The sequence below is a fragment of the Haliotis cracherodii genome, unplaced genomic scaffold (assembly GCF_022045235.1).
Source record: "Haliotis cracherodii isolate W230 unplaced genomic scaffold, xgHalCrac1.p SCAF_4, whole genome shotgun sequence".
NCBI classification, from domain to species: Eukaryota; Metazoa; Mollusca; class Gastropoda; order Lepetellida; family Haliotidae; genus Haliotis; species Haliotis cracherodii.
Window position 1 is genome coordinate 18,732,850 of NW_027266297.1, and position 13,549 is coordinate 18,746,398.

At 38.9% G+C, this 13,549-nt stretch overlaps 1 protein-coding gene and 1 non-coding gene across 2 annotated transcripts; both read right to left on the reverse strand.

Annotated features, from left to right (window-relative positions):
* Window positions 1-3,896: 3,896 nt before the first annotated feature.
* LOC139480591 (U4 spliceosomal RNA) lies at window positions 3,897-4,035 on the reverse strand. The gene has a single exon (XR_011654428.1). It is a non-coding gene; the product is annotated as a U4 spliceosomal RNA (small nuclear RNA).
* A 4,248-nt stretch (window positions 4,036-8,283) lies between these two features.
* On the reverse strand, window positions 8,284-12,736 carry LOC139478236 (multiple epidermal growth factor-like domains protein 10). The gene is made up of 6 exons (XM_071260641.1): window positions 12,670-12,736; window positions 12,257-12,418; window positions 11,686-11,823; window positions 10,913-11,050; window positions 10,007-10,138; window positions 8,284-8,527 (listed from the first exon to the last, which is right to left on the reverse strand). Exons 1-6 carry the CDS (start codon window positions 12,734-12,736, stop codon window positions 8,385-8,387), a joined length of 780 nt encoding a protein of 259 aa, XP_071116742.1. The 3' UTR covers window positions 8,284-8,384.
* Window positions 12,737-13,549: the final 813 nt, after the last annotated feature.

The window sequence follows — 13,549 nt, forward strand, 5'->3', positions numbered from 1 at the left end:
CAAATTTACTGCAATATCGTCAAGTTGAAACACTCTTGTATTATTAAGTCAGTGGTGTTGTAGTCTCATTAAAAACAGATATTAGTTCTCGCTACCGCTAAACAAAACTTTAAGATCTGATTTTAATATTGATACTTTCTTCAAAGGATTGGGCACTTTCTTGCTCCATGTTCGTCCTAAAGTAAATTGGCGACAGGCAACACCTTACTGTAAGACAAATGAAAAAAATACGTCATGTGTGAAATGAATGACGCAGAAATAATACATAAGAATATAATTTTCCGGGCACAAAAGTATACACTAGAAAAAGGGTTTTGACCCAGAAATAACAAACATTATCAAAACTTTACTAGGCCGTAGCAGTCTCCGACACACTGCAAACTTAAGGTCCAAATACAGAACTATTATACCCGTATCATTTACTAGTATATCACCATCAAATCACCGTTTCCTGTCTGTTTACATTTTAGCCACCATCAAATATGGATTATACTTTCTTTTGCCTGACAGTATATTTCCGCTATAACGTCTGGCTCCATATCTGTGTATACATTATACAGAAACCTGGGCGTTTAATAATGTTAACAGACACATGGACTGCAGCTTGCAAAACAATTCGCTTTACGCAATTTAGAGACATGTTTGTCTGTAACCGATTCGGTGTAAAACGTCACCCCACATGATCGGATGATATCTGGAGAGAGAAACAAGGTTTCACTTAGACAGTCCATCAGATGGCGTCAGCGCGTCTACTCAAGGACTGGCGGAGTATACGCTACCTGACTGTAAACAGAGCCCGTCAACGTGCAGGGTAACACGTAGACTACCTTCAATAAAAAAACACAGGGACGTTGAAACAGTTATTCAAATAATGAGCAATAATCGTATTATACATCACTGTTATCATGATCATATTACGTTAACAACAAAACATCACGTTTCTCGGCAATGCTCGGTTGCTTTAGAACTGCCATTAAAGACAAGTCTATTTTTGACTTCGTGCTTTATGGGAGTACATGTATTTTCACTTTACAATTTAAACATCACTTTTACGACATTGCTTCAGATAAGAGGGAAAATACTGTTATAGTTTGTGATCTCGTGCTTTGGCGGATGGTCAACCACTAATTGTCGGACACCAATACAGATGAAATATTAGTAAAGACAGTATTCATTCACTGACGCACTACACGGTTCGCAAAATGCTATAATAATCAGTGTTGTTCTAAGATTAAAGAAATAATGCTGAAATTGATTATGCTTATATGAAGTGTCCTTTCTACAATGATGCGTAATTCTGTTTATCATAAAAATCTAATCAACTTGTGAGTATGTAAGGGGGTTGAAAGACCAGCGTGTATCTGATAAACATCTTATGGGAACGTGAGGGTGGTACGTTTGAACACAATATTAATTTATGTTCTTTATGCCAGGTGGTATCATCGGGAATAGGTGGTGGTAGGGTTATATAGTGCCAGAGACACTCCAACTGTTCACGATAGATGTATTTTTATTAACACAGTAGGGGGTTAAAAGGTAGTTCATCGTGATCCGTTTCAATTTCGTAAAAAGAATGAACCTATCGCTGGATTGGAGTTAACCTCGCCCCCAACAATGGAACGAATCAGTCATCAAAATATCTAGGTATTTAAAAAGCCACAATTTGAATACTTCTAAAAATGAATTCCGGAGATACTGACGTCTCTGTGTGACCTTGTCGAATATACATGTATGTTTAAAACATCTATCACTTCGCTAAAAGTCGGACAGGTTTAAAGTTGTCGGACAAAATGGCAGATTCTGTATCACCTTGAACTTTCTGATTGGTCTCTTTGTGAGCTGGTCTGTATATCCTCGCTACGAAATATACTGAAGGATATATGAATAGTTAAGTAATTAGAGATAAATTACTATCAATTTCCACGCCCCGTCGGGATCCGGGGTTTGAAAAAATTCAACGGTAATAAACTGAATAAATAGGGTGATCAGGCCCCGGGATATGGTTTCCCCGCTGCTCATATCAATCACTGGTTTGTCTGGTCAAGATTCGATTATTTACAGTGCTGTCACATACATGGAATATTATTAGTTATGGTGTCTTTAGTTGCCGGTATACGGGCCCATATGGGGTTAGTAGCCCTGCTCTCTAGCTGGCCAATCTCACTTTGAGGCATAAGAATACAGAGTCCGGCTTAAACAACAACAAAAATTCCCTTTTTGTAAAGAGTTCTCACATTGGCGTCATGTGCAGTTAGGAGGTAGAGCGATTTATTTACGGAAAAGGTACTGTAAATATTCTCGCGTAAAGATATTACAGTTGCCAGATACGACAGAAATTAAAAGAGGGTTTGACTTGGGGGAAATCTATTTGGATTAATAATGCCACCGATAGGTTGTGACCGAAGAACGAAACCATCAAGGGAAAGTATCAGATTTTATGGGCGCATCTTTCTTTCACACCAACAAAGAATTAACATCACTCCAGGAATTATGACAGGAACATTCCTTACTTCTACACACGATGACGCAAACATAATACTTATTCCGAGGCACGTTTAAACGTGCATGCCATGAAATACTTATTTCAAACAGTGCTCGTGTTTTGTGCACTCGGAGGTTTTCCACCCAAAGAAATAGCCGAACCTAAAATAATTGTCTTCTTTCAACTACAGTGCTCGCGTTTTGTGCACTCGGACGTTTTCCACCCCAAAAAATAGCCGAACCTAAAATAATTGTCTTCTTTCAACTCTTAATGTTGCGGTTAGCCCCGATTATGTTTGTAGGTTTGTCAGCACCATACCCGTGCTCGTGGGTCTCACCCTACTGGTAAACGTCTGAGGTCTGCCTCACTTCGAGATTTCCTGCCACATTAACCTGATACGCCTGCTTTAAAACCCTAATCACTTAATATTAAGTATGTTTATTCATTAGCCAATAACCAACTTAATAGTGAGTATGTTTATCCATAGACAATAACCAACTTAAAATTGAGTCGGTTAATCCATTAGACAATAACCAACTTAATATTGAGTGGGTTAATTAATGAGACAATTACCAACTTATTATTGAGTATGTTTATTCATTAGACAATAACCAACTCAATATTAGTGGGTTAATTCATTAGACAATGACCAACTTAATACGGAGTAGGTTAATTCATTAGACAATAACCAACTTATTATTGAGAGGGTTTATTCATTAGACAATAACCAACTTATTATTGAGTGGGTTAATTAATGAGACAATAACCAACTTAATACTGAGTAGGTTAATTCATTAGACAATAACCAACTTATTATTGAGTGGGTTAATTCATTAGACAATAACCAACTTAATACTGAGTGGGTTAATTAATGAAACAATAACCAACTTAATACTGAGTGGGTTAATTAAGAAACAATAACCAAGGAGACACGAGTTAATGTGTGGTGTCAATGTCGAGCCTTTGGCGAGGGACTTGCAGCATTCATTCACAAGGAACAGGTCCTCCATAATTCCGATTTGGGCGTTGGTTATTCTATATATTACTCACTGACATTTTAAGAGAGAAAATGAATACAAAATTATGAAATGTCAAGCCTTCGGAGAAACTTCACTGAAGGCAGTCTGTTGTTCAAAAGACGTCAATTTGTGACGTCATAAACAATGGGTGAGTGAGTTAATATTTAAAGTCACATCGGCAATATTTCAGTCATATCGTGACCATAAATAATGGATGACATCAAATCGTACTTTTCTCAACACAAATGCACTGACTTCGACTGACCAATCAGCATTGTTAAAATGCAAATATTGAGAAGTTATTACAAACGATCATTTTAGCCTTCGGGTAATATTCGACATATTCTTTCTTTGAATGGGTTGTCATATCTATCTTTCATTTGAGAATAGAACTGCCCCCGTAGGGGCCTTCAAAAATTGCGCATGCCGCCCAGTGAAGGGCGTCAGCGCGGGGTATTGGGATTAGTTTTCAACTAGCAATAACCACGCCTCGGATGAACCTCATTGGCTATGGTACCGCCACTGCGCAAAGCTAATGTTAATAGGATAAATATTCCATGGTCTATGAAATATAGTTTGTTAAAAATAAAGTTATGAAATTAAAATTTAAAAGAAACGTACAAAATATAAATCTAACTTACAAAAAAATTGATTGTGTTTATAAAATATACTTTTATTACTATATTGTTAGATTTGTGAATTGTATCAAACATACTAAGGCCTATGCGTTTTGGCGCCAGCCCCTTTAATAAGCCATAAACTAAGCCAAAATGACTCGGTGCTAAATTTAGACATAACGCAATTTCCGCTCCGTGTCACTTCCTGTTTGGGGGTAAACTGGTATCTTCACTCGTTTGCTCGTCGCAATAGTAGGCTATTGGTCTCTTCGAGCACGTGGGGGTGAAAGAAGTAGAAGGATCGGTAAATTTCCAACGACATTAAGAATATCACCCGCCCGACCTTTAACCCATACGAACAAGTTCATGTGCTTGACAATAATAAGGTAAAAGACATATCATCGGTCAACAAGCACTTTTCTTTGACTGGGCTCCTGCCTTAGTTTATTCAGGGAAAGGTGAATAACAGATCATAAAAGTGACATCTGTTCCCAGGAAGCGGACGCGGACTCTTTGAGAAAGCTATGCCCTCTACTTTGTTCTTGCATCACCTGCAGCAATTCTTGACTAAAACTCCTAAATGAAACCTTAACCAAATAGTCGTGCATAGTGCATACGGAAGAAAACCGCAAACAATATCCTAGTCTGTCATACAGACCCTGAAGCATAAATATCCAAAACAGCCCATGCAAATCTATAATGTTTGGCAAGATAGATTACTGAAGGAAGTCTCTGGGCTCTTTTATATTATATTTTAAAATTCTAATTTAACAACTGTTTTTTTTCTGTAAAATATGTTCATTTCAGAGACTAGATCTCTAACAATATCCATGCGTTATTGATTATAAACACTGGTAATCAAATTATTTTCATATTAGCGTTTCTTAACAAAATCTGCTACATACACCAATTGAAGAAATCTGTTATATGTTTTAAGTTATATTGTAACAAAAGCTACTATAAAAACAGTTAAACGATTTTATCATTTAACTAAAGCATTTATCCATGACTTTTTTCGCCGGTGCACGTGAGTAGGTGTTAACAAACAACATGGATACCTTTGATGTTGGAGACAATGTTTTAATAGATCAAAGGGGAAGTGCTACAGTGATATCCGTGTTGACAAATGGATATTACAGGTTACAGGTTGATGGTACCGAATTTAAATTTGACTGTGATGAAGGCAGATTATCAAAACTTCCCTGTGGCCAAAGTTTCATCATCGAAACGCCTTCGTCGAGCACGGCGAAGCAGACGACGAACACAAAGCCGAAAGATGCCCAAGGAAGGTTTGTGGCTGTTGAGGACGGCATGATCGACGGTGTGATCCTAGACAATCAAAACACAAACACAGCCAAGAAAACTTTGTACGTTTTGAAACTGTTCGATAACTTTCTAAAAATCCAAAATGAATTTCGCCAAATGCACGAAATCCCCCCAAACGAACTTGACACACTTCTCTGCAAGTTTTTCATTAGTGTTCGAAAAACAAATGGGGAAAATTATGAACCAAACAGTCTCAAGGGTTTTCAGAGCAGCATCGAGAGATCACTAAAACGAAGGGGGTATGGCTATTCACTCACGTCGATCATCTTTAGAATTTTCACGGGAAGTATTAAAGGGGAGAAAAATTGAACTAAAGAAAGAAGGGCGTGGCAACTTACCAAGGAGAGCCTACCCGATTGGTGATGAAGAGATCGAGTCCCTGTGGCAGTCCGGATCCATTGGAATTAGTAATCCAATGAGCATAATATACTTTGTTGCTAATATGCTAATGTTGCTGATCCCTCTCGGTGCCCTGTGCAGGTGTATAAGTTGTATGCCTCCACGCGTCCACTCGACTTCTGTCGAGATGACGATCCCTTTTACATCGGCACACACACTTTAAGTATGCCTAAACCTGGCGATCAGTGGTTTATCCGCTATCGTATTGGGAAAAACAAACTTTCCTCTCTCATGAAATACATGTGCGATGCCGCCAGTCTCCGAACATCGAAACGACTCACAAATCACTCTGCGCGCAAACACCTTGTGCAAAAGTTGAATGACAATAATGTTCCGCCAAATCAAATAATGCAGATAACTGGCCACAAAAACATCCATTCTGTGAACAATTACTGCCATATTAATCCTGACCAGCACAAGCAAATATCCAACATCATTTCACGAAACACTCCATCCCACACTGTTAGACTATGTGACATCTCAGCTTGTTGATGAAACTCCCGTCATGCAGAGCGGCCCCTCGCGTAATGTCCAAATCGACAGTAGACAACAGTCAGCGGTCTCAAATAATTAATGTTTCTGGTGGTGTCAACACTATGTTTGCTGACAACATTACTGGTGGAAACATAACGATTAATCTCGTTAAACCTCCAAGCCCGGTCCCAGTCAAAAGACGCCGGATTGTCATCGATAGTGACACCGACTAATGCATCTACTCTGACCTCTCAGCCGCGAGACATTCTTCAAGTGAAAGAGCGGTTTGATTTGAAACTTTATATTATAAGTGAAGTTACACCAGAGATATTAACAGATTACACATAATCGTTGTTATTACCGTTATTAAAGTTTCAATTATTCTGCAAAAGTCTGTTCAAGTATTTTGTTTAAAATAATCAGAGGAACTTTTTTTCTCAGCGAAGGAATATGCCATAAAGGAGTTAAGAGGTTGTTTATTTTGGTTTACACGGCTATGGAAAACATGTATCACTACGCACGATCTATACGTAAGATTTCGACAAGTTGCTGAAGTTATTGTTAATGCAATTATTCCTTAATGGGGAAGCAAAAATGTGAAAATGATAAATAGAACCTCGTCCCGTTAATCGGTATTTGCCTCGCCAAAGGCTCGGCAAATACCGATTAACTAAGACTCGGTTGATATTTCCCATATTAAAAAAACACGAGTGATGAATCCTCTATATAATCAGCGATCGATGGACCTATATATAAAACGAACATTAAATTCTTTGCAAATTTAGTATTTCTTTCTAGATAAAGCTTTGATATCAGTAAAATAGTTGTACTTGTACTTTGAGCAGTGTCACAAAGGTTTTGTTACAAATACTTCGAATTAGAATGAACTTTCACAACATCCGACGTGACTTCATCCAAGTTGATGATGCCAACTCCATTCAAACTTATTTGTTTTGCCAGGGTCTCAGTAAAATATGTATGCTAAGAAAGATAGTAAATATGTTAGCCTTTTGTGAACTGAAAGACATCCTTTTTCGTTTTCAATTCATATTCATAAGCATAATCAGTCAACAATGACACAACAAAACAATCTTTGGTCATCAATTAAAACATCATGAAAAACACCCGTCAATAAATGGCCCTACCGTTATTAAATTTTATAATTTATCCAATTGAGTACTGGCATATCGGAATGTATCTAACCTGTATGCTTAAGTATTTTCTGTGATATATTTTCAAATACCTCTCACTGGCACGAACAACCTAACTTGTCAGTAGGCTTGTCGAACCCAACAACTTTAGAATGACAGTGTTATAGAGTTGATAATCTTGGGACGATTCACCACATTGTAGTTAGTGAGTACTAATCACAATCAATATTAAAAACTAACTTCGATAGCTTCCACTAAGACCACAATAAATGTATTCTTAGATTTTCATTAAATATATAATTAAAAAAAATGAAGGTGGGGGTTTGTTTAAACGAAATTGTCGAGGCATCTGTGTACATGACTGTGGAAGGATTTGATTCACATGAAGCATGAATGTTTGTGGAGAGTGTATTTCGTATAACACGCTGCGATTTGTGGGTAGCTGTGAACAATAAAACGATATGAAAAAGGGTGTTTGTTAGGGAGGGGAAAATCATATTATTGATTTAGTATGGCCCCAAAAAATGAAAAATAGGACGATCAGTCTACGCCAATCAAAGCTAAATGTTTCTGACTGCCAACTCACGTAGCTAATGAGTCATCAAAATGTTAACCAAATTATACAAAATACATAGAAGAAACATCTATAACATAAGCAGTATACCTTTATGTTGAACGACTATATATGTAGTTTTTATACACGTTATTACAGCAATTGACTAATTGTGAACAAATAAAGGCAACTTGTCATAATTGTAATAAAAATTACATTGGACAAAATAATGTCTAAAAACGTTTGATGAGTGTGACCAATATGATAAAATGTCCGTGAATTGTGTAAGATCATTTCCGGGTCTCAGTTGTGAGTGCATGTGTTGGCGTCTTTCTTTCTGCAGGTTACTTCTCAGGCGTCCACCTACGACCGCTCGTCACACTTGATTCCCGTCCAACCCTTGTTGCAACCAATGATACAGTTTCCAAGAACGTTGTTACACTGTCTGTGACGACAATTCGTACAGCGGCCTTCGCAGTTTACACCGTAGGTTCCAGTTTCACACGCTAAAAAGCAATACATGAACACATAAACGGCCGGGTAAATACATTCTACACCCATGTTTGGTGGTGCCTAAACATGAAACAAACCAGGGCCCCGTTCCTCAAAGCGATCTTAGCACTAAGGTGATCGTACGTCCCATACTTTAACATAGGCTTACGATCATTGTAGCGCTAAGATCGCTTTGTGGAACGGGGCCCAGAATTGGTTATTCGATGCTGACGTATTTGGTACAGGTGTTAAGTTTGCAGTGTTTCCACGACTGTTTTCATCCTGGTAACGTTGTCCACAAAGTTGTATATTTTTGGTCAAATCCAGTTTTCAAGGGTATACTTTCTTTTGCTCAGCAGTTTAGTTACCGTTTCGTACACTTCCCTTTAAATGTTCATTAGAGCAAAGCCGATATCTGAGTGAGTGAGTGAGTGTGGGCGAACCATTCCTGTTGAACGCCACTTTGAGATGAGGTGGGGTTTAGCGTCGCACTTATATAGGATGTGAGTGTGTGTGTGTGTGTGTGTGTGCTAGTTCGGACTAATGCCGATTTTATTGTGCTAGCACGCTGAGATAACATGCATAACAGGGTAACAACAAGTACCATATTTTAAAGTCTTTTGGTATGACGCGGCCGGGGATAGAACCACCCGCCTTCCGCTCTCTGAGTAGACGCTCTACTACTAGACCACGGAGGCGGCGGCCTAACGCAGCTTTGAACAGTCCTTCAGTGATATCACGGCGTTGCACCCTTCACGTGGGAGAAAGCTGAGGGACCGGTTCTAAAAAGCGCGCTGATACGACGTAAGCACTATACTTTAACACTGACTTCGAAAGCACTAACATCACGTGACATCGTAGACGCTTACCACTTTAAGTTTAATGACATCAACAGGTACGAGAACGGTGCTGATAGACCAATAATCATTATCAGGACGATTCCGGGATTTGATTTTTCCCGGAATCGTCCTGATAATGTTTGTTGTTTAACGCCTTACTCAGCAATATTCCAGCTATATGACGGCGGTCCGTAAATAATCGAGTCTGGACCAGACAATCCAGTGATTGACATCATGAGCATCGATCCACGCGATCGGGATCGATGACATGCATTAACCAAGTCAGCGAGCCTGACCACCCGATCCCGTTAGTCGCCTCGTACGACAAGCATAGTCGCCTTTTAGGCCTATTCTACCCCAGATCTTCCGGATTTGAACCCACGATCAACGGATCCTGGCACGACTTGAATATACAAAAAGAACAACTCACAACTTCTATTTACGCCATGCACGAGGCAACACTCATCATATAAAAAGACCTCCAGGTGAATATACACTACTGGTAACTGAATGATATAATTTTGGAATAACCCTATTTTGCATGTTCAAAAACAAAACAGGATAGAAAATGTTACAGTGTACCGATTATCATTTCAAGCGGAAACATCATATATATCGTTCCATGCACTGTTTTCAATCGGGTAATTCACTGACCATACTGACAGCGGTCGCCATAAAACCCTCTGTGACAACCTCCCTCGCACACCCCGTCAACGTGGCTGCAGGTGTTTTTGCACATTCCGCACATAACTGTGCAATCTTCACCCCACAGACCATGAATACATTCTGAAAAACATAAGAATATTCACCATATGATCAAATATGAAATGCATATATCACAATTAGGAACACAAAAGCATTCAACATCAACTACGGAAATAAAGAGAGAAACTTGGTGACTATCGCATGACTTTTGCGTCCAGATCACGTCATGTCCCTGAAGCTAGTGTTCCTATGTGGGTGATTTGGTTTAAGTAGAGTACATCTGTTCTATGTCCTACGCATTATTTTGAACTTTTTTGACGTTTTACATGCACTAAATAGAAAAAGGTACAGTGGCAGCTCTGTCATGGGATAAAACACGTGTTGGCCTCTCATAGTTGCTGTAATAGCAACACACATGGCTGTTGTGTTTCGCCTTCTGGCAGACATTTTGAATTATATCTAAGGTTGCATTTTATGTGTTTTACTTCGGGTACAGCCCTCGGTTAACCTTGATTAACACTGCTTAAGTCAGGCTGAATCTTAACTGTCAACTCTGGTTGCCGGAATATAGGTCCCCAGCAACCTTTGCTTATGGTCAGGATCCAATGGGCTTAAGGATCCAATGGGCATGCTGTGTGTCTTGGTTGACTGCATGTGATCATATCAGCATATGTGATCGATGCTCGTGATGTGAATCACTTGATTGGTCCAGATTGGATTGTTTACAGAATCCGTTATATAGCTTGAACATCGAATGCTGTGTTTAACTACAAACGAACAAACAAGTATCAAACGAAGAGACAAGGGCCCACAGAAGTGACAGTACAGTACTTGTGTTTCAATGGATGGACTTACTTGTGTTGCAGTTTTTTCCAACCCAGCCATTTGAGCACTTCCCTGGACACTTTCCTGATGTGGGGTCACATACGTCACTAGACGCACAGTGACCACATGGTGTTTTACAGCCACTGCCCCACATGCCGCTGTCACACACTGGATAGTGAGATAATAACAGTTATGGCACCATTCAAAATAACAAATAGCTACCAATAACAAGCATGAAGGTCTAAGCATGAAGCATGAACTGGAAGTATCTTAAGTAATTATTCATGTGCTCTGCACCTGGAAAGCACCCAACAGTAATATTAGTGGATAATTTAGCATATGTTTTGATTTGATTGTGATGGCAACTCCCATTTAATTTCTTGTTTTACACATTTATTAGTCCCTTAATATGACAGGCAGAAGGCAAAAACTCATTTTTTACAAATGGGGTGGTGGAAAGGGGTTTAACATCGCTTTCATATTCAAGATCACTGCACTTACAGAGCGACCTTTGTACTTGCACTAGTCCCAACTAATCTCAGTTTTATAGTGTAAGCCCACTGAACCACCATGCTGCTTAACGTCAGTTTTCAAAGACGCCTCCAGGGATCGAACCATTGACCTTCGGCTCTCGGGGCAGACCTCTACCTACTAGGCCACAGAGGCGGTTATTTTAACAAATGTCTGCCAGAGCGTCTATACTTCTTATATTTTATTTGATTTTGCAAAAAGTATAGGGTATGGAAGAAGGGTTTGTCAGTCCAAACTTGATAACTGACATAAAAACAACAACTTAAACTCACCTTTATTGCAATATTTTCCAATCCAGCCATCAGCGCAACCCGAGGGGCAGAGGCCGTTGACGTTGTTACACACGTCGCCCTCTTTACACTGACCACAGGGAAACGAACAGCGAGAACCCCACGAGCCGAACTCGCAGGCTGCAAAATATCCATATGCTTGTTAGAATATAGAGGCCGATTTCCCATTTATTAAACATCACATAAACGTCTCATTCGAGAGTCAACCAGTGTACAAGACTCTAGCTGCAAACATGTGACTTCTGCAACAGGCATGACGTGAAATTCTGAGTGCAGGCTGGCCATACTTTGCTATAATAAATATAAAGGCGGTTTTGTTTTTTTTGTTTGATGACACGCCTAATGTCTGACACCCCGGGCAAAGCTGTTATTATGTTTGATAAACGCTGAGAAACTTTTCATACAGGTAGACATCAACTTGTCAAGAGTGCTTTCCTAATATTGTTAAAAAACACGTCCTCAATGCTTCAACAATGTTATATTTGTTATAATTCTTTTTGGTAACTACTTATACATATATAAAAGTATGATGGATTCAGAATTAATGTTTTACGTTTATCACAATCATCTCCTTGAAATCCTTTCGGGCATTGCTGTGTCTTTTCACATGTATCAATGTCTCCCATCCATTCACATGTGTCATCAGGGGCGGTAGGGATTGGCAGATCTTTGCTTGCGTCACATTTGGATGACGACCCATGAGTAGGTTCGTTACCTAAATGAATAAAAAAAATAATTGTATTTATTTTCAGTATTGGTGAATAGATTGGATGTATGGTCAATGAGCAAATAAGAAAAGAAAGAACAAGCGTAAAAGCGAGTGTTTTCATATCCTGTCCCATGGCCATGTGAAGCTGAAAGTTAATGTATATGTTTATTTTCATCTGTCATGGGGACCTCACCAACCAGTAAATAATCGAGCCTGGACATGACCAGTGATTCATAAAAAGAGAAAAAAATTCATACCTGTACCTATACTGATTGAAACACATATCAAAACAATCCAAAAAATAAATTTATCAATGCCCGCCATGTTTCTTTACGTCACGTGACGTTGAGGAAACTCCATACACTGTTAAGAGCTTTTTTGTGTAGTGTTTTCCTGAACTTCATGATAGTACAATGATAAAAAAAATATGATAAACTGTCCTTTCATTCATTTATTTACGTAAAACTATAGGAAATGACGAGCGTGTGTATCTATATAACAATTCCCACTGGGAATGGCAATGTAGATCTAGTCCCTAGCAATTTCGTAGTCTATAGTCATGCTTGCTGCAAGAAGCTACTGTACTCTACTATGTGGATCAGGGTAGTCATGTTGGGTGACATGGTTGACAGCGTGTCATCGTACCCCGAAGTCATGGGACGTTGCTCATAATATCAACCACTGGTTTGTCTGGTCCAGATTCAAATATGTACATGCCGCCTGCTGTACGTAGCAGATCTGTAACGTAGGTACGGGCGCACGCGGGGTTAAACAACAAACAAAATACTATTATTAATTTAAAAAATATAGGGAATGATGCGCGGGATGAAACATATATTATCACATCGCGATAATGTCATGACCCAAAATTCATGGTTTGAAGATCCTCACAAAGTGCTATTCCATTTTCATAACGACACATTTATTAACCTATTAGTTGATCCCCTACCGTCAATCTATCAAATGATAGACGACTGATAATAATCAAGTCAATAACATCCATACTGCCTGGTTGATTAAACGTTTCATATTTGTACTGAGTTTCTTTTTGTCTACTAGTACAATCACACAATGAATATCCGACACCGACAGTTTTTTAAAGGAAGTATGACAGAATATGTGCTAGTTTCGTTTCTT